This window comes from Sceloporus undulatus, chromosome 6, assembly GCF_019175285.1.
Source record: "Sceloporus undulatus isolate JIND9_A2432 ecotype Alabama chromosome 6, SceUnd_v1.1, whole genome shotgun sequence".
In the NCBI taxonomy this organism is placed as follows: Eukaryota; Metazoa; Chordata; class Lepidosauria; order Squamata; family Phrynosomatidae; genus Sceloporus; species Sceloporus undulatus.
In genome coordinates this window covers 73065862-73087765 of record NC_056527.1, presented here as the reverse complement: position 1 = coordinate 73087765, position 21904 = coordinate 73065862, and the positions used below count along the sequence as shown (strand labels likewise).

Genomic DNA, 21904 nt, shown 5'->3' with positions numbered 1-21904 from the left:
GCTTGAAAGTATAATTGTGTTTTGACTCCAATTCTATTGTATATATTTGATTGGGCAGATAACCATTTGTTAGCAGTGTGTCTTCTCAGAAAGGGGTTTGTTAGGTAATAGCTACAGTAAAAGAGAGTCCACCTCAACATTAGGAGGAACTTCCTGATAGTAAGAGCTGTTCAACAGTGGAACACATTCCCTCAGAGTGTGGTGGAGTCTCCTACTTTGGAGGTCTTTAAACAGAGGCTGGATAGCCATCTGTTGGGAATGCTTTGATTGTGTATTCTTGCATGGCAGGGAGTTGGACTCAATGGCCCTTGAGGTCTCTTCCAGCTCTATGATTCTATGACCAGCACTTGGCACTAAGCACAGGAGATTCTGGCTTTTATTCATCCAAGGCCATCAAACCGTCCCTCCTCCTTGAAAAATTTCTTGCTCTTTAGTTGGAAAAGTGCATCACACAGATATTCCAACATAACAGTTCTGTATCAATTCTGTTAGAATCCTGCTGCCAGCCCATCCAGTAGTTAGTCTTTAATGTTTGACTTTAAGGTATTTATCTATGAAGATTTAGAAAACCCTGGTGAGCTGAGGCTGCTGCTGTCGCTGTCATCATCACCACCTGCTTCATGACCAACCCCACCTCTAGAGAGCAAGAGGTTCATGCCATAAGGGCTGGCTTTGTTCTCCCATTTTTTGTGGCCTGGATGATACTGATGGTGGTGGTAGTGGTGATAGTAATGACAGGGAGTGATGTGGTGGATACCAGACAGAATTCTTTAATGTCTTCTAAATTATTGGTATCTTGACTGGCTTATCCTATTTTTTCACTAGTTGCCTGGATAACAATTTGTCTTTTTTACTTCCATTTCATATCTTTGTTTTATAAGGCCAGTGCTCTCTCTGCTTGCTATATCTCCCTTAAAAATGGTATCTGTAACTAGTGATATGTATTTCCTGAATTGTTTATTTTATGTTCATCTAACTTTATTATTTCTTTATGAAATTCCTTCTTTCCTTGTAATTTTTCTCTCATTTATTTAAATTAATTTAAATGTATTTTATTTAAATAATATATTATTTAAATAAGAGGTCAGGATTCAGATAGATCTTGGACCACCAGCTGAGTATAGCCTTCTTTGCTGCCCCTTGAACCTTCTTCCTATACTTCCTCATGTCTCATCTCCCTTAGAATGCTGGGCATTTTGATTAGTATATGTATAATATAAACAGGAACACAGTTGAAAAGCAGTTTCATCCTTTTTGTTTGACTATGTGTTGTATTATTTTTGCTCCAAGGCCAACTGAACTCTTTAGAAGTTGCAATGCCCAATCAGACCAAGGAGCCATGAACGATATGAAACTTTGGGAAAAGGGGACAATTAAGATGCCATTTATAAATATCCCTGTTCTCGATATTAAAAAATGTCAACCAGAAACATGGAAGGCAATTGCTTGTTTACTGCAGATTAAACCTTGTCACAGTAAATCAAGAGGAAGCATCATTTGCAAGTAAGCAGTTTTTTTTATCATTCAGCTTTATAGTTTTTCTACATTTATATACATATAGAAAGGGAAAGCTATGGTATTTGTGCCTGTGTAAAATATATTATATTTAAAAATAAAGAAAACAACAGGCAAAGATAGGAACCAGAACAGCCTATTGTCATCCTTTTAACTGTACTGTATTAACAGTGGATTCTCTGTCCTGACAACACATGTCTGGTGAACTTAGGCCTGAGACAGACGGGCCGAAAGGGGCATGGTGGTGGTGATACTAGGGTTCGGGAGGGCACAGTAACTATACACTCCCGAACCATAGCACGTGTGTGGGCCACCATAATTGCAATGCCCCACCCACACAGGGCGCGCATCCATGACGTATCCTGTGCGACACGTCCAAATGGCGCATTGCACAGGACACGTCACCACACCGCTGGAGGGTGCTTATCGCGCCTTACCAGCAGCGCAAAAAGGAGGTCCATTTCAGAGCTTCTTTTGGGCGTGCGCATCGTTGGCATGGCAGCCAAACAGCCGCGCCAAGATCTTTAGCACCGGGGTGTCTGGGGCATGAAGCCCCACAGACACCCCTTTTCCAGGCCTGCTTCTCTGTGGCCCAGAAATGCTGCTTCTTTGTGGCCCAGAAAAATGCTGGATTGAGGCCACAGGGCTGCTGGTGCGGCTGCCCTGGCCCCAATCCAGTGTGAAAAGGGGCGGTCTGTACCAGGCCATAGTTTCTTAATAAAGCTTTGCTGTTTTTACTGCTGAAAGCCTGGATTTCTGAACTTAAGTCTTCCTGTACATGATAGCAGCCAGAAAGAAAGAGAAGCCTCAATGAATGATAGATGAAACTCTTCAAGCAGTTAAGGACAGATGAGAACCAAAAATGAAAAGTGAAATAGGGTCAGAACCTGGAATGCAATTATTCAGCGACTTGTGCCAGGGACAAAGAGAGCAACTATGGCCCCAAACAGACAGGCCAAAATAAAGCTTCTTCGAGTCACTTTGGAGGTATACTGCTTAAATTATATATGTGTCCTAAGAGTCCAGAAACCACGCCAAAGCCAGTCCTAAGGACTGGAATGTGGCTTTGGCACAGCTTTTGAACTCTTAGGACGCATGCATCATTTAAACGACATATCTCCAAAGTGACCCGAAGCAGCTTTATTTTGGCCTGTCTGTACAGGCCCTATAATAACCAATTCAGAGAAAAACCTAGAAGATGACAACCAAAATAGAAGACCAAGAGACTGCTTCTATAAGATTCAAGAAATGAAATAGAATTCCACCAAGAGAGGAGATGTTATATGACCAGTAGGGGGACACATTACATGACCAAGTAGAAATAAAAAGAGGATGGAAACAATGCACTAAAAACTATATAAAAGAAATGAAAGTATGATGGATTCATTCCAGGAAGAACCATTTGAACATACAGTTTTAAAAAATGAAGTGGAAACTGCATTCAGGGCACTTGGGAGACATAAATCATCAGGACCAGTAGAGCTATGTCCAGTGACCTGACACACAGATACACATGTAGGCTGACTGACCTCTTGCTCTCTTTGGTATGGGAATTTATCTGAGTTTGGCCCTTCTTGACATGCTCAGGGACAGAACAATCTCCTAAGGCTGAGGACATTTCCTAGGATGGTACTGGAGTGGAGAAATCTCAACACGATAAAAAGCTATTTATTTATTTATTTATTTATTTATTTTTGCAGAATTAAAGCTAGCCAATACATTTATTAGATAGGCATCTTGTAAAAATTACACTACATTTTATGCATTTGTAGTACAATTAGTACTAGAAATGGTAAAGTTGATAAATATACGAGCCTTGTTTTCATATTGAAAAATTTTATGTCAATATTTTCTTTATTTCCAAGTATTGTATATCTACATAATGTGTGAATACTTTATATTCCTGAAGATCAGATTGTGTGGAAATTCTCAATAAATGTGGAGATTTAAGCAAATTTCCTGAAGGACACATGGCTGAAAGCATTTGTGAACTCTTATCTCCCACCAATGATTTGGAAACTTGCATACCACTAGATACATATCTTCGTGAGTATTGGAGAACTACTTCTGTGAATCAATCTTCAAATATAAAACATTTTCTGGGGATGATCCAAATTGAAATGTGGGGATGGAATCTTAACAGTTATTTTTATTAGCATTCAAGGATGCTTCTAGTTTCCGCATTTTTATGACTCTTATTTAATGCCAGTCTCTCCTCAAATGGTTACTCAAATGTTCTTATCCTTACTTCAGTTTTCTGTCATAGGTGCAAGAATAGAACATTCTTTACACAGAAAGCTATGTTTTCTTTCTTTCTTTATTCCATTATTTTTGCATAATGAATCTTACCCCACCAGGTTTCAGTAATGCATATTAAATCATGTAATCAAAAGGATCCTAGAAGCTTAAGACTTGGAAAGGGCCACAAAGGCCATCTAATCCAATTCTCCCTTCTGTGTAGGAATGCATAATATTTGGGATTTGACAGACAGGCGCTTTGCGCTGGCCTGGGCCTGAACTAGAGGTGCCCGTAGGCTGAGCGTTTACATGCTCAGCAGCCCTACCACACATCTTGGCCTCCATAATTGCGTGCTCCCATCCATACGGGGCATATGATGATAACGTCTACACAGCACAGCGTCCAAATAGCACTGTGTGGATGTCATTGCATGCGAGTGTGCCAGTGGCACCCCACGCTTGGCCTAAAAAGGACCTGCCAGGAGCAGGTTCTTTTTATGCCTCCCAGAGGCCGTGTGGTTTGGTTGCTGCAGTCTCCATCCAGGACAGAAAGGAGTGGCGTCTTGCTGCCCTTTTCTCCAAATCTGTATAGTCCCATTTAATTATTATCCACCAATTATATTCACTAGGCTTCAGTAATGCATATCAATCAGTAGTGCATATTACATACTTTCTGTGGTAAAATGATAAAATCATGGAGTTGGAAGAGATCATAAGGGCCATCCAGTCCAACCCCCTGCCGTGCAGGAACTCTCAAAGCATCCCTGACAGATGGCCGGCCAACCTCTGCTTAAAAACCTCCAAAGAAGGACACTCCACCACTCTCTGAGGGAGTGCATTCCACTCTCAGGAAAGTTACTCTTAATGTTTACATGGAATCTCTTTTCCTGTAGTTCAGTGTTTTTATTTACTGTATATATTCATGTATAAGTCTAGAAATTTTACTCAAAAAATTGGCCCCAAAACCCTGAGTTGACCCATATTTTTTTAAAAAGGAACCATTTACTGGACTGGAGCGCAGCTTTGGTGCAGCTTCTGGCCTCTTAGGATGCATGCATCATTGAAACAGCATACCTCCAAAGTGACCTGAAGCAGCTTTATTTTGGACTGTCTGTATGGGCCCATTTTCCCTCTTTCCTATAAAATTCAGTTTGGGGGTCCTCCTCTGTTCTCCAAGAATTTTCAAAGTCTATAGGTAGAGGCTCTAAAATTATAGCTTCAAGTTCTTTAGAAATTTTAAAATTCTTGGAAGCAGTCCATCTGGCCTTGGAGACTTGAATTAATTTAAATTCAAGCTAGAAGTTCCTTTGCTACCTCTTGCCCTATCTTCTCCCAAGTATATCTTTTCACCTTATTGTGGATTGTTTTCCTTTGGGAATGAGACAGTGGTAAACTAAGCATTAAGCGGTTCTGCCTTTGTTCTTCTGTCATGCATTAGCATTTCTTCATCTTCATTTAGCAGGCCTTCTTTTGCTTCTTTGTGGAATTAGACATATGGATTGTTCTGCACATGCACAGAACTGAAACATCTAGAGCTAAGTGAAACATTTTTTGTGGAAAGCTTGATCCTCTTCAGTGCATGTGCATCAGAATTCCCTTTTGTCTGTTGCAAGTGCAACAGAAGCAGCATGTTGCACCTTTTCTGTTCACAGAGATTGCTGATATTCTTTGTCTTTTTCCCCTAACAGTACTGTTTGTTTGTAGGGATGTGGTGGCTTAGTAGTTAATACGCCAGCTCTGATGATCATAAGCTCAGAAGGTTGGCAGTTCGAGGCCCGAGTGCCACATAATGGGGTGAGCTCCAGTCACTAGTCCCAGCTTCTGCCAGCTTAGCAGTTCGAAAGCATTCAAATGCAAGTAAATAAATAGGTACCACTTCGGTGGTAAGGTAACAGTGTTCTGTGCAGTCATGCTGGCCACGTGACCACCGGAGATCTTTGGACAATGCTAACTCTTTGGCTTAGTAACAGAGATGAGCACCACCCCCTACAGTCTCGGTTATGACTAGACGTTCATGTCATGGGGAAATCTTCATTTTACCTTTACTGTTAGTTTCACTTTTTTCCACCTTTTATTCATGGTTGGGTTTTTGCTTCTCTGATATTTTTTTATCTTTTGTCTTTGTCTGGTCTTTAAAGCCCATAGCATTGAATGTGTTTGTTCATGGAGACGAGATGATTAATAGGGGATAGCCCTGTTTAAATATTTGAAGGGATGTCATATTGAAGATGGAGCAAACTTGTTATCTGCTGCTCCAGAGAATAGTTTGAGCAATGGATTTAAACTACAGGAAAAGAGATTCCATCTAAAGATTAGGAAGAACTTCCTGACTGTAATAGCTGTTCAACAGTGGAAGATACTCTCTCAGAGTGTGGTGGAGTCTCCTTTTTTGGAGGTTTTTAAACAGAGGCTGGATGGCAGTCTGTTGGGAGTGCTTTGATTGTGTGTTCCTGCATGGCAGGGGCTTGGACTGGATGTTCATCGTGGTCTCTTCTAGCTTTTATTCTAATGTGATTCTTCTGTTGGTACTTACTATGAATAGTCTTTCTAGGAAGGCTGAAGGAGAACAATCTCCTCCCTTCTCCCACCGCAAAAAAATTATCTATTGTTTATCTTTCTGTTCCACTCTGTTATCTCCTTGTTAGTAAGGTTGTTTAATTAAACTGAGGGAGGATGGAGACTAAACAAACTTAGTGTAATTTGAATTTTGAAGTCTCCTGCCTTTATCACTGGCACAATAAAAGAACCCATTTGGGTGGATTGTTCCTTCAGGCTTTACAGAATTACTTACTATTCACAGTAAGTATCAATCACTCATTTTATTCTGACAGGCCTTTGAGAGCTGATTTTAGAAAAGAGAGAAATAGGCCTTGTATAATATGCAGGACTTTTAAAAAAATAGTTTACAGTTATAACTGGTTTTAATTTTATGATGTTTTAATTTTTTTAAATTGTTTAAATTTTTTTTGCATACTGTGAATTTTGAACTGTTTGTAAACTGCTTTGAATCCCAAACTGAGAAAAGGGCATAACAACAACACTAGGGAAGTCATTCTTTTATTGCAAGCATTTACTTTCTGTCTTTTAAAATAATAATAATAATAATAATACAGTAATAGGAAAATGGCTTGCTGTTGTTTAAAAAAACTGCAGCAAAATAATCAAAGCACAATAAAATGAAAACAACAACTGAAGAGGTAGCAGACTAGGGAGCAACATAAGAACCCTGAAGATGACATATACAGTTAGCCCTTCATATCTGCAGGGGATTCGTTCTGCGTGCACACACACACACACACTCTTAATAAAAAATGCAGGATCTCAAGTCAGATTGTCCCCAATGGTGGTGTGATGTGTGCATGGCCACTGACATGGCCCACGCATGTACACGCCACCATTGAGAACAATGGGACTTGCCATCCACAGTTGCTCAGATTTGCGGATGGCAAGCCTGCAGATGGTAAGAGCCCACTGTACATTTAAATCATGTAAAGTGAAATTTGGATGCTTTGGAAATTAAACAGAACTTCATTTAAGTGCAGGCTACTGCAGAGTAGTGTACTCTTAAGTGGGGCAGCACAAGCCAATAAGCATTTTCCCTAGTCACCATCCAAAGCTTTGATGGCAGACACCTGAAAAACACACACCTGTGAAGCAGACAGACTCTGAAGATGAGTAGTGGACAACCTGAATATTGGACTGCTACTCCCATAATCACTGGCCATCTGCCATGCTGGAAGTAGTAATCTGGGACATCTAGAGTTCACCAGGTTGGCTACTTAAAATTACAATATGATTATGTTCAAAGGGAGAAAGAGTGTCCAACAGAGCTCTTGATTAGATGTTGTGAAAGGTTTAAGGATATACAGCAACATTTTGGATTGAATCCATAAATATATTGGGAGTCAGAACAGATGTTTTCAAGTTATTCTCCCCAGCCCTAGTTAGCATTCTTGCAGCAATATTTTGTACTGTGTCCAAGCCATCTTCAAAGGCAATCTTGTGGATAATTCATTACCATAGTGCAATTTGGAGATTATGAGAGAGTGAATAATTGAAGTAAGACAAGACTTCAGTAAGAGTTTTCAGTTGTAGCACCTGATAAATAGAGACCACATTTCTCCAGTGACAAAACTGGAAGTTAAGAGCACTTGAAGTAGATTTCTTCCTTTTAATGAGTGCATTTTGCCCTGCTGCTAAAGGTTCTTCAAAATATTAATATTAATATTTTAATATTATTTAATTAATTTAATTGACATATTTAATATTAATTTATTAATTATATATTTACATTCTCCCTTTCATCAAAAGACCTTAGACAACAGGGCAAGTGGTTTGTTTATTTTTAAATATACCATATAATGTGGCAAAATGAGCTATTATGGTGATTTTTTATTATGGGGAGAATAGTTTACACAGAATAAGCTTTTGGTTAAAAAAGCAATGGTACCCACTTTGAGCTGCCATTTCTCCAGAAGCCTCCTTCACATAATTCTAGAAGAATGCAGAAGGTGCATTGTGGAGGAATAATTAGCAGCCAGTGCACTCTATGGTTCTATCACCACCGACACAGAATGCATGTAATGACAAGAAAGAAAATCAAAAGCACGTGCAAGACATGCATATATCTTTCATCCAGTTTCAGGGTAGAAGTTCATTTTATTTTATTGATCACAATAAATTATTGCCTTATTTTATTGATCACAAAATACAGGTCAGTGCTTTGAATAGAATTGCATGGTGTTTGAGAAAACCAAAGTCATAGTTTTGTTGTACAGCATTGTCTCTACTTACTCTTTCCCCCACCCAGGACCAAGCACTTTGGGTAACATTGTAGAAGACGTTACTCACCCCTGTAACCCAAATCCTTGTGCTACCAATGAGTTATGTGAAGTAAATAGAAAAGGATGTCAGCCTGATGAACCATGTCTTCCATATTTTTGTGCGCAGGGTAAGTCATAATTTTGTTCACAATTCCCAAATGTTTTTTCCGTTTCGAAAGTTCTATAAAGAATCCAAAAGGGTACCAGTTTTTCCATATAGAGAAAACAGAGGATGTGGTTCATCCCTCTATACCAAGGGCTGATTATAAGAGGATTTTGGTCCATATCAAGGGTAGATCTTTGATCCCTTTATGCTGAAGGCAGATTATTGTTACCAATGTCTCACTCCATATGGAGAAAGTATAACAGGTAAATTCCTCTGTGCTGAGGGGCAGTCATTTGATACCTTTTTCAGGTCCTCTGGGCGGTTGCCGACAATCTAGTTTTCATTGGTTGCAATAAGTTCTTTCCAGAGGACCTGAGTGTGTGGGGTGCATTGTACAGAAGGAGGCAGTGCAGAAGGTAGGTCGGACCCAAGCCATTTAAGGCTTTAAAGGTGATGATCAACACCTTGTACTGCATCCAGAAACTAATGGACAGCCAGTGAAGTGATCTTAACATTGGTGTTATGTAGTCTCTTCTGGTTTTACCTGAGACCAACCAAAAGGAAGGATAAGCGCCATTTAGAGGCAGAATGGTGGAATATAGAGCATGTGACGGTATCAAGGGATGAAATGGAAATGGACAGAAGCCTGTGGGAGAAAAGGTGACCTTTGCAGACCCTGGAACAGGCACCACAGAGGACTGCCCTCTCTAGTTGGCTTAGCCTTAGCCTAAATAAATCACCATCATCATCATCATCGGAGCTCCCCTTATCTCACCAAATCCCCTCAGGAAGACTCTAACACAGAGAGTTCTGGTGCCTGGGACAGGGTGATGCAAAGGCTGGCAGCATGGAGACATTGGGGGGATTAATACAGGCAGCTTCATGCTACCCGTTTTTGCCCTTCGTCGGCACTGCACGAACCTCACTGCGCAGCACTGACGCACGCCCTAAAAAGAAGCCGCCTAGAGTGGCTTCTTTTTAGGAGCGCAATAATGGTGCTTGCGCGCCCTGATGCCACTGCTTCTAGTGAGTGCTGTTTGGGCATGCAGATGGCGCACGGGTGCTGCTATTAGGGCTGGGCGCATATTGACCCCCAGCCCTATGGAGTCCTTAAATTGGTCCTAGGACAGCACTTTTCCCTGTCTGTATCGGATCATTATCTTGAGGAAGCAGACGAGAAGGGATTCAAAGTGAGACGGTAAAAAGGACTGAGTAGCAAAGCTATACTTGCTCTGTTTGTTTACTGCTTACTCATGTGAAGGACTTAGGAAGATTGCATGAAGTTGCTTATCTGTTAGGAGTAAGCAACCTAGGTCTTTCTTCCAAACAATGCATGTATAATGAGTTATGACTGTGAATGAGTTCTCAAAGAGATAGGTAAAAAATAAAGGAATAGTGCATACTCAATGGCAAGGGACTGTTAATTTTCATGGAGTTGGGAGGGAAAGTCACTGAGACTTGGGTACAATCAAGGGCTTAGCTACAATATTTCTAGCCCCTGATAATATGCTATGGATGTTCGACCTGTCTGTCTGTTTTTCTTTTGCTTCTCTCCCCTCCCCTCCCCTCCCCTCCTCTTTTTCTTTTATTTTCTTATATCTGTAATAGTGTTTATCTTTTATTGTCATGTTTTGGTTCTGCCTTTTTGTATATTTTATGTTGTTTTATAATGTTTTTAGATGATCTAAGCTGTTTTGAATTTTTTTTTAATTGTAGTGTTTTTTAAAAATATATATTTTTATCTCTGAGCCACCTTGGGCCCCATCTGGGAAAAAGGCAGCATACAAATAAAATAAACAAACAAACACAAATAAATAAATAAACATTTCATTGTCATGTATAACCCTAAAACATTTAATTCAGTAATATCCATCTTCTATACACAGGTTGCAAGTTGGGTGAAGCTTCTGATTTTATTGTCCGCCAAGGTACACTCATCCAGGTTCCATCCTCTTCAGGAGAGTTTGGTTGTTACAAAATTTGCACATGTAGTCAAAGTGGACTGTTGGAGAACTGTATGGAAATGTATTGTATTGACCACCAAAAGTCATGCATTGTGGAAGGGCAAAGAAAAAGTAAGTACTATTAAGATATACATAAGCTGTAGACAAGTAGTGCATGTTCTGGTTCTGGTGCACGCTTAGGTTATGCATATGTATTTATATTGTATGGAGGTTTATTGCACCTAGTGCACTGTATTTACATTTTATATATAGCTGTGTGATACTGCTTTTTATTATGTTACTAGTATTTTGAAACGGCCCTTGGGCTACTCAATAAATTGTATTGATTGAAGTACTATTAAAGGTTATTAAGCTTTGAAAATCAATATTTAAGTGTTGGGGGAAAGAAACCAACATAAAACGAAGACTGGATATGTTTTCAATACAAAATTTTAGATTCCTGCAGATTTGATTAATAAATATGATTAAATCCCTCTTTAACAAGTAACTAAATGTATCATTCTATGTAAATATCTTTATACAGAAAGAGGTCTATTTAAGCAGTTGAATCATACATGTATGTAGCATGGATTTTTGTTTAGCTTGCATCATATCTCTGCATTTTTAAATATAATTTAGTAATCTTTGTGTGTTTCTTGATCTTAAATTTCAAGGAGAATAAAAGATATATAGCAGTCAAAGATAACAGTGTCCAGTAAAGAATATTGAGTTCTCTTCCAAAATAGGAAGAAGCAAAAGGTTAAATTTAGATAACTGTTTATGACAGAAACACAGGCTTGACTGTCAGCTATAACTCATTTATTCATCAGATTAGTATTATACCATAATCAAGTTTTAAAATTTGTAGAGTGTGTGTGTGTACACATATACATACTTGAATCCAGCTGCATTTTAAAATATAATAGACACATTACTGCATTTCTTATATTTTAAGGTCATGGAACATCTTTCAAGATAGATTGCAATGTCTGTTCTTGTTTTGCTGGAAACTTGACATGCTCGACTCGACAGTGCTTAAATGAATACAGCTCAGATGATGAGCGCCATAAATCTACAGGTAGAATTTTCAAGGCATAAGAGATTTTTAAAGACTTATTATTAATACAAAAAGAAATGTATTTGTCATCTCTAGCTGTACTTATATTCAGTAACAACTCTTCACATCTTGTCTGCTGGTCAGTTTCTGGCCATAATTCAAAGTATTGATTATGACCTTTAAGGGGTTGTACATATTAGTTCCAGCTATCCAAGGCTACATTGTATCTCCTTGTATGAGCCAACTTGGGCCCTGAGGTCCTCAGCAGAGGCTCTTCTTTCAGTCCCACTACTCTCCTTGGTGTGGCTTATGGAGACATGGAACAGAGGATTCTCAATGGCTGCCCAAATTTCTGAAATTTACTGAAGTTGCTACAAAGCCCCTTGCTTCTGCCATTGTGAAGACTTTTTATTATTTTGATAGGCATTTAGAATCAGATTTGTAATGAAAGAGCTTTATAGAGGTTGCTGTATTGTTTATACTGCTTATACTGCTTTCAAATGTTTTATCATTTTTAAGCCTAAGTGTTTAATTGTTTTAACAGTTTGATGCCATTTCAATGGTGATCTTTTGTATGTTTTTAACTATATTATACTCTCTTTAATGTGTAAGTCAACCTGAGTCATTCTAAGGAGAAATAATGTTAGGAACCTATTATATTACTGTATATGCTCATGTATAAGTCTAGAAATTTTAGTTAAAAATGGACCCAAAAAACCTAGTCTACATATCCACAAGTCAATGAAACTACTATATTTTAACTGCAGTGGGATCTTGGTATCCGTGGGGGATCCGTTCTGGACCCCTCCCCCATGGAAACCAAAAACCGTGGGACTTTAAGTCCTGTTGTCCCCAATGGCAGTGCGGCCACATGCATTTGCCATCATTGGGGACAATGGAAGCTTACTGTCTGTGGATGCTTAAATCTGCAGATGGCCAGCCACAGATAGTGAGGCCCCACTATATTATTAAAAAAAAAAAAAGGATCCACTTCCTTCTCTGTAGAGTTGTGACAGTCAAGAGCTTAGTCCATCCTAGGAACACTGATCCATCTATGCGCAATGTGGTGCCACTTCTGACCTATTTCAATGCCTGGGTAGGAAAATGGCAGCAGTGGCAGCTCTTGAGTGCTTCCTCTCAAAAAGAGTGCTGAGCGGAATCGACGAGTGAAGGATTTTAGTAAGACTTTTATGTATGGTTTTACTGGGTTAAAATCAAGGAAAGTTATCACATTAAAGTCAAAGGCTAAAATCACTGCTAACATGGTTGCCTTTTTTCCCCTTTACCATTTCATCCTTTTTGACATGTGCATTTTCTTAGCCATGCCTATGCCTGGTCACCTGCCCCACACATCACACAACCATGATTTACTGTAGTTCCCTCTTCATCCAGCCAGCCTTTATGGTGAGCACACGTAGTTATGCCTGCTGAAATTTTGTAAGTTCTTTGTCATCATTTTCTTTGCTATGTCTTTACATCATTTGTTACATGCCCTTACATTTTACCCTTGATTTATCCATGGGTTATATCAAAATCCATAGCTTTGTCTGCCCCCAACTTATACATGAGATTGACTTATAGTTGAGTTTTTGTGGTATATTATATTTCAGGGAAAAAAGGCCCAACATAGAGTTAAGTTCAGTGAACTCAAGTGTACTTTAGCTCTGGTTTGTATTGTGGCTCTAATTTCAGGATTGACATGAGGCACTCGCTCTGGATATAGACATCAGAATTCCAAGGATTTTGTGAGTCTGCACAATTCTAGCAGTGGTTTAATTCTTTCAGGTCTGCCATGTAACTGTGAGGATGAGTTTGTCCCAATGTGCGGGCAAAATGGACGAACCTATCCAAGTGTCTGCATAGCGCGTTGTGTTGGGCTTCAAGACAATCAGCTTGAATTTGGATCCTGCATATCTAAGGATCCTTGCAAATCTAATCCCTGCCTAAAAAATCAGAGGTAAATATTTTTATAAATCTGGGGTTGGGGAAAGTGGTTTCCATTATTAGGCTGTCTTGCATATGTAAAGCAGGTTGCGTACAATCTTAGAATCATAGAATTATAGAGTTGGAAGAGACCGCAAGGGCCATCCAGTCCAACCCCCTGCCATGCAGGAAATCTAAATCAAAGCATCCCCGACAGATGGCCTTCTAGTCTCTAAGGAAGGAGACTCCACTACACTCCAAGCCCTTACTGTCAGGACGTTCCTCCTAATGTTGAAGTGGAATCTCTTTTCCTGTAGCTTGCATCCATTTCTCCTAGTCCTAGTCTCTCGAGCAGCAGAAAACAAGTTAGCGCCCTCCTTATTATGACATCCCTTCAAGTATTTAAACAGGGCTATCATATCACCCCTTAACCTTCTCTTCTCCAGGCTAAACATCCCCAGCTCCCTAAGTCATTCCTCATAGGGTATGGTTTCCAGACCCTTCATCATTTTAGTCACTCTCCTTTGGACACACTCCAGTTTCTCAACATCCTTTTTAAATTGTGGTGCCCAGAACTGGACACTATTCCAGGTGGGGCCTGACCAGAGCAGAATAGAGTGGCACTATTACTTCCCTTGATCTAGACACTACTGTATACGTCTATTGATGCAGCCTAAAATAGCATTGGCCTTCTTAGCTGCCGCATCGCACTGTTGACTCATGTTCAGTTTGTGGTCTACTTGGACTCCTAGATCCCTTTCACATGTAGTCTCATTCAGCCAGGTGTCACCCAGCCTATATCTGTTCATTTCATTTTTCCTCTCTAAGTGCAGTACTTTACATTTTTCTGTCTTGACATTCGTTTTGTTAGCTTTGGCCCAGCTTTCTAATCTATTAAGGCCATTTTGAATTTTGATCCTATCCTCTTGGGTATTAGCTACTCCTCCTAATTTGGTGTCATCTGTAAATTTGATAAGTATGCCCCCCAATTCTGTCATCCAAGTCATTGATAAAGATGTTGAATAGCACTGGGCCCAGGACAGAACCTGTGGGACCCAGCTGGTCATGTCTCACCACGATGAGAAGAAGCCATTTTTGAGCACCCTTTGGGTTCGGCCAGTCAACCAATTATAAATCCATGTAACAGTTACCTTGTCTAGCCCACATTTCACTAGCTTGTTTGCAAGAATGTCATTCTGAATTAATATTATGAGTCAAAATGAAAAGTCCATCTTGTTGCTTATTAGACCAACTTAAAAGCACAAAATACATTATGCTGACCTTCCAAGCTCATAGCCTTATTTGTCAGTTAAAGATGGTTAAAAAAAAAAAGCAAGCAGGGGAAGGAAAGGGACATTGTTGGAGTCACAGCAGCTATGTACAGTGGGCCCTCCTTATTCGTGGACTTGCCATCTGTGGATTTGAGCATCCACGGGTGGCAAACCTATGGGGGGCAGAGGAGGAGGAGGAAAAGAAAGAGGAAGTTGCTGTGTGGCAGGAAGAGGAGGATGAGGAAGGCCTGGGGCTAATAGTTTGCATTGTCTGGATAGAATGACAGGAGGCCAAGTGGAGCATGGACCCAGATCATCACGCCTAGTCTAGAAATTTACATAAAAATGAGTAGGGGTCTCAGCAGTTCCAAAATAGTGAGGTCTGGACAGTTCCAAAGTTAACCCCAGGAAGAAACCAGTCTTGATAAACAATGCTGAAGGGAAAAGTACTACTTAAAACATGTCTGTGAATCAGGAATCCAAGCAATCTGATAACGTACAAGAATATACACCAGTCTGATGAATGGTTTTCTGCATCAAGAACTCCCTTCTCCCAGTTGCTGAGAGATTTATAGCTCCTTGATCTTGGCACACCAGCTAGCTAATTGTGCTGCATTTCCTATTTAAGCCTTTGCAAGAGGCATTGGCTATTCTTGCACCCCTGCAAGTGAAAATGGGCTGAAGCAAGTACTATGGTTGCCCAGGCTCTGGGGAAATGCTCAAAATGTAATTACTCTGGATAAATTATGAGAGACAGGCTGTTGGGGGACAGAAGGATGGGAGGGCTTGATCCCTCACCTTAATTCACACACTGCGTTTGGCTTCAGAAAGTGGAACAAGTCCACTACTCCTCCATTAGAAGGAAATATTCTAAACCTAATTTGCATACATTCTGATAGTTGGGGCAAGTGGGATGAATATCCCGCTACAGGATATAATCCTCCACTGATGGAGAACAATCCTTTTTGGCTTTTGCTCCCTAGAAAAATAGTATTTATCGCTATTTAATCCAGCTATGAGAGAATTTACTGGGAAAACGTCCAATGTGTGGTTTCTAGACATTTTGACACTGTTGCTCCATCTGCTGCTTTTGGGGAAAGGGCTGTCTTAGAAATGGTCTGTAGCAGAACTTATTGGGTTTCAGTTCAAACCACTATTAGACAGTACAAGCAATTATATAATTCAGCAATAGGAACATGCTGCATCTAACATCCCAGGCCTCTGTGCCCAACCTGCTGAAGTACTGCTTCCTTCCTTAAGCCCTGCATCTTGTTCAGATAAGGGAAGCCAGATATGTTAGTAACCTTTGCCTTACAATCCCATAAGTGCCTTAAGGCAGTGATTCAGGCAGAGCAGTTCTCCCTTTATGGTTGCTCAGTTCTTTCACATAACACCTGGGTGGAGGATCACTGGGCAGGGGAGGTTGCCCCCTTTTTCATCGGTCATTTAGTTTAGGAAAGTGAAGAGGGAGCTACTTGATACTTTTGACATACAAATTCCAACCACCACCCCCCCTTTGTAGCTCCCTGTTTAATGAAATTATCACAATTATCTAGGGTGTGTGTGTGTGTGATAATATAAATAATATGGAAAATTTTGTTTTATCCAGATGCATACCAAAGCCACAGGTTTGCTTAACCAGTTTTGAGAAATTTGGATGTAACCAGTATGAATGTGTGCCCAGACAATTCAGTTGTGGTGACCAGTTGCGAGATCCTGTTTGTGACACAGACAATATAGAATATGCAAACCTCTGTGCTCTACATCAAAAAGGAAAAAGTGTATCATACAAAGGTCCATGTCAGGTATGGAGTAGTATTTCAGATTATTTGTGGCATTTATTGTTGCACAGTTTATTGAGACCAAGCCAAAAGTTGTTTTCTCTCTGCATACCTAATTTAATTTGTATAAATTTTAAACAAGTGGGGAAATGTGAGCATACTATAAAGGATGTTTCACTCTGTAACAGGAATGGGAAACCATGACCCTCCAGATGGGTGTATGTGTGTGTTTGGGGGGGGGGGGGGGGTTTTATTTTTTGTTTTGCCTACAACTCTTATTCCTAACCAATGGTCAGGGAGCATGGGGGTTGTGATCCAAAAGCACCTAGAGTATCATGGTTGCCCAGCCCTGTCCTATAGTTACCAATTTAAATTCTACTTCTTGAAGTTATCTTACTACTTACCATGGATATAATCAGAATCCTTTGAGGCTTGCCGTGTTAGGTACTTTGATTTAGTATGCCTTCACTACCCAAACCTTCTCTCTGAATTTTGATTTTTATAGCAATAGCATCCAAAGTTTCAAACAGGGTTGGTCACACACAGGTTGCATCCAAACATTGCTACCACACAAATTCCAGTGATTCTGTTGGGAAATATGGGATATTTAGATCTTACAGTTGTTTGACAAATAGCTAAGAGTATACAAAGCAATGGAATATGAAGGAGACATTTTCTTATGCCCAAATTTCAGTAAAGTTGCTAAGATTTCTCTGACAACAATACCTGGCAATGGCAATCTGTGGTGAGGGAAGGGTGTAATTCCCAAAGGATTGGATTTGTGTGTGTTCAGTGCATCCCTCCAACCACACAGTTGCCCACTTTGGCTTAGAAGATACATTTCTGTGAAAATATGCACAATACACTGTTATACACTGCTGTCAGTAGACAAAATTTTCATATGAAGTTGAAATGTACATTGTAGTAAATATTCAGTGTAGTGTATTGTTTTTCACTCATATATTATGTATTTTTAAAACATAATTGCTTGTGTGCTCTATATTGACATCAATTTTATTGGATATTGAACCTGGTTATTTTATCAAATTCTTGTGTGTCCAACCAAATATAAGTGTTAAATGATTATTGTGTAGTTTGCTATTTGTGCGCATATAGTTGTTTTCAATTTCAAATATCACATTCTGTATTTAATTTGTAAAGAATCATAAAAATGTATTGGTTTCATTTTCCCTTGTGTTCCCTTTTTCAGTCATTTTGTAAATCAGTAGATTTGGTATGTGGCCATAATGGTGAAACCTATAGCAATGTCTGTGCTGCCTATTCTGATCGTGTGGCTGTAGATTACAGTGGACCTTGTCAAGCTGTAGGAGTCCTTTCTGACTACATTTACCAAGGAGAATGTGCATCTGTTACATGTCCTCATCTTTCTTCTACTGGATACAAGCCAGTTACCCCACCAGGTGAGAGTACTGATAATGATAAACAATTGAAGTTTGAGAGCATCCTGACAATACTGAGAGAGAAAAATATTTGGTTAAGTTCTATTGAAATAGCACAGCTTTAGATCTTGCATAAATTTGTCAGAAAAATCAGTAGATAAATTGGTCTTAATCCTTCTTAAGTGTAACCACAATGATGTACTTTCCACGTATGATTTGAGGAGATATGTGTGTGTGTGTACAGGACAAACTACCTGTCCCCTAGCTAGAAAGAAAACAAAACTGACAAACTGGAAATATAGTCAGCCCTCCATATCCATGGATTCTGCATCCACAGATCCAGCCATCCAAGGCTAGAAAATATTTTTTTAATCCAAAAAGCAAACCTTGATTTTGCCTTGTCATATAAGAAACAACATATTTATGCCACTGTATATAATGAGACTTGAGCATCCACAGATTTTGGTATCCATAGAGGTCCTGCAATCAGACCCCATGGGATATCAAGGGTCCACTCTAATTACATATTTTGTCATAGCTTACTGTGTCTGTCCTGTGAAGCAAGTTTCAAATGTGTTCAGTTAAAATGCAGTCAAAGTGCTTTCTTTAGAGAATTACCTGCTACAAAATGTTGCAAAAGATTCTTCTCATTGTTGTGTGCCTTCAAGTTGTTTCCAACTTGTGACAACCATAAGGATTTTCTTGGCAAGATTTGTTTAGAGAAGGTTGTTACTGTTTCCCCCCGAGGCTAAGAGAGTGTGATTTGCCAGTGGGTTTCATGGCTGAGCTGGGAATCAAAGCCTGGTCTCCAGAATCGCAGTCGAACACGCAAACCACTATGCCACGCTAGCTCTTGTGATAGATTAGGTGGCTTTAAAAGTGATCAGATGAGTTGGACTATAATTGTAGCTCTACTCAAATACTTGCAAGCAGGCTTTCACTCCCAGTCCTTCCACCAGCTGCTACTCTGTGTCCTAAGGGGGAGGAAAGGTACATAAGGGATGCAGAAAATATAGATAGGAGCTAATTGAGTGTTCCAAAAGAGACAGGGGAGATCTTTGTCCTCCTTCAAGAGTGTGACACTGACTGCATCTTTATGGTTCAGGTTTATGAACCCTAGTGGCAAAAGTCGTATCTGAAGAAGGAAAGTCCCTCTGGGACTCTTCTTTGGACTGATGCAGAGCTGCTAACCTATTCTCTTTCCCCACAGTAAGGATTTTTTTACCCAAGGAGAGAGTAATAGGTGGCAGAAAATTGGCACCCATCAAGTCCTTTGAATACTACTTCTGCACAATTGCGGTGTAGAAGTTGGAGTTTCAGATATTCTGATTACTTGACAAGAAAGCTTGAAGGTCCCTTGAGAGGGTAGGTATGTTGGCCATAATAAAATAAAATTGAATACATTTTCTGTATGAGTGTAAACCACTCATATCAGCTGTTGCGAAGCAAGAATTTACAAGGGCTCTTGGTTTGATACCCCAATTTGTAGATTTTCCAGAAGAATCTGGTTGGCTCCTGTGTGAACTGGGTGCCGAATAGATAGCCTTCATTCTGATCCAGTAATGTTCCATGGTTTTCTAGCATTTAAACAACTGTGTAAATGACAAAATCATAAATGTTGTTTATAAATCTGTCTCATTCTGGACATGGGTGTCTCTGTTGTCCAGGAGCATGCTGTCCTTTGTATGCAGGAATGCTGCGAGTTTTGTATGATAAAGAAAAGCTGGATATCTTTGCCAGGGTGAGTAAACACAGGCTCTAAAAATTATGGCTACAATCCTGTACATAGCAGCAGAATGTTAACTGTGCATAAGAATGGAGGCAGAGGAAACCAACAACAAATATATGGTCAACAAATGGGTCCCAAAGAACCCTAGTAGTAGTTATAACCTTATTCATACAGTAAAATAAGAAAAGACTCTGTTTGTGTAAAACACTAATTTGTACCACAGATGGGGAACCACTAGTTTGTGAGCACTAGGCTCCCAGTTGTGGCTTGTGAAGCTTTCTGAGCTTGCATATTCTATCTCCACTGCCATTCATACTTATAATTTTTCATGATTTTGATCTGTTCTCATTCACTCCAAGTTTTTTGTTTTTCACTTTCTTTTGTCAAATCATTCTCCCACCCAGCCCACTTTCTCACCAGCACTTACCAGATTGCAGTCTGAGCTGCTGCTGTGCATTACAGCATGTTCTGACTGTGGGTATTTCTTTTTTTAAAAAAACAAACACATTTGTTTCAAAAGTCATTACTAAAAAATTCAGACAACAACAAAACCAAATTTACATCAGTTATAAACATCACATAAACAACATATTTACAACACAACATACACAACAAAACAAAATATTGTGTCATCCACATATCTTAGATTGTTGATGTTCCTTCCTCGTATCTTCACTCCTCCTCATTCTAAGGTCTTTCTCACACAGGGACGTATGTGCTTCCATCCTACAAATGGTTAAAGTGTTGTCATCCCAGAAAAGCAAGCCCATTTGCTGTTGGTTATCACACAGAGAGCACAACAAGGGGTTAAAGGCACATTAAAGTTGGCCTAATGCAAATTTGGCTATCAAAAGGAGACAAACAAATCCCTATTGCAGGCTTAGAAATACGTTTTCTGAGCATGCTCCAAACTGTCATTTCCACAAGTGCACCCCTCCCACATGCTCCGCCAGGGAGGGAGGGGTGGCTGTCATGTTGGGGCTCCCATGTCCATGGCAGTGGGGAGCCTTGCCAGAGCGCTCCTGGGCCCTCCTCTGCCTCCTCCTCCTCCCTCCGGCTTGGGTGAGAGAGTGTGACTGTTGCAGCAGTGCTTGCTCTCCTCCTCCTTCCCCTGCTGGCTCTCTGGCAAGCTGGACTTTCCTGGATGCGCCCTCCATTTCAGCCTTCTGTCCAGCAGGAATTCCCCAAGGTCACACAGACACTTCTATTTGGAGCAGGACTCAGAAGCATGGATTCATCTGTTTCTGAGTGTTTTGAACTTTCATGTGTTCCTGTCCTCCAGTTTGTCTTGGATGCCCTCCACTTTGCGGTGTCTTGTCCTCATTGGTGATGACGACACCTGGCCTCCCTGTATCTGAAAAGACAGCTCTGCCATTTGGATCCTACATTTGGGCCTGTCCCCTGGACCCCTCTCTCCCTCCCTCGGCCCCAAAAGAAGAGAGATTTGGAGAAGCTCTCCCTACAGGCTCTCTGGCAAGCCAGTCTGGGGCCTTGGAGAAGTCCATCCCCGTTGCCTTCCTCCTCCTCCCTCCGGCTGAGAGAGTGTTCCCAGAGGCCAGGAAAGGAAGAGGAGGAGGAGGAGGACGGCGGTGGGGATGGACTCCTCTGAGGCCCCAGGCCAGCTTGCCAGAGAGCTGACGGGAAGAAGGAGGAGGAGAAGCAGACAGATGCTCTTCCTTCAACAGGGACAGGGCAAGCTCCAGGAGGAGGAGGAAGGTGTTGGGGAGGGAGGGAGCTTCCAGGGGCGTGTGTGTGTGTGTGTATCCCTTTAAGGGAAGAGAGGATTCTGAGATTCTCCCTCTTTTGCACAGCAAGGCACCTTGAGAAACAAAGTCATCTGAGGCTTCGCGTAATGCCACATGGCTGGCATTACGTAAAGGGAGTCAGTTCGCAAGGAAAATGGACTCGTAAATTCGGTAGTTTTGCGAATTTACTTATTTCCTCAATGACCTCCCATTCACCCTAGATTCACTCCGGATTGTGTGCAGTGTCATGTGGAAAGCAGCTGCAAATTTGTCTCTAAAGCCCTGAATGACCCTGCATTGGCCCCACTTTAACCCTCCAATTTCCCTTGTGTGATAAACGCCAGAGTCTAATCCTGATCTTCATATATGACAT

General features: G+C 40.5%; 1 protein-coding gene across 2 annotated transcripts in view; it reads left to right on the top strand.

Moving 5' to 3' along the window:
- RECK (reversion inducing cysteine rich protein with kazal motifs) overlaps window positions 1–21904 on the top strand; it is a 65671-nt gene that overhangs the window by 37129 nt on the left and 6638 nt on the right. For both annotated transcript variants that reach the window (XM_042474552.1, XM_042474551.1), the window contains 9 exons: window positions 1291–1503; window positions 3425–3561; window positions 8564–8704; window positions 10569–10757; window positions 11581–11703; window positions 13468–13639; window positions 16486–16681; window positions 17868–18078; window positions 19725–19798. In XM_042474552.1, coding sequence (XP_042330486.1) covers window positions 1291–1503; window positions 3425–3561; window positions 8564–8704; window positions 10569–10757; window positions 11581–11703; window positions 13468–13639; window positions 16486–16681; window positions 17868–18078; window positions 19725–19798 — 1456 coding nt within the window. The remainder of the gene's footprint in view (window positions 1–1290; window positions 1504–3424; window positions 3562–8563; window positions 8705–10568; window positions 10758–11580; window positions 11704–13467; window positions 13640–16485; window positions 16682–17867; window positions 18079–19724; window positions 19799–21904) is intronic.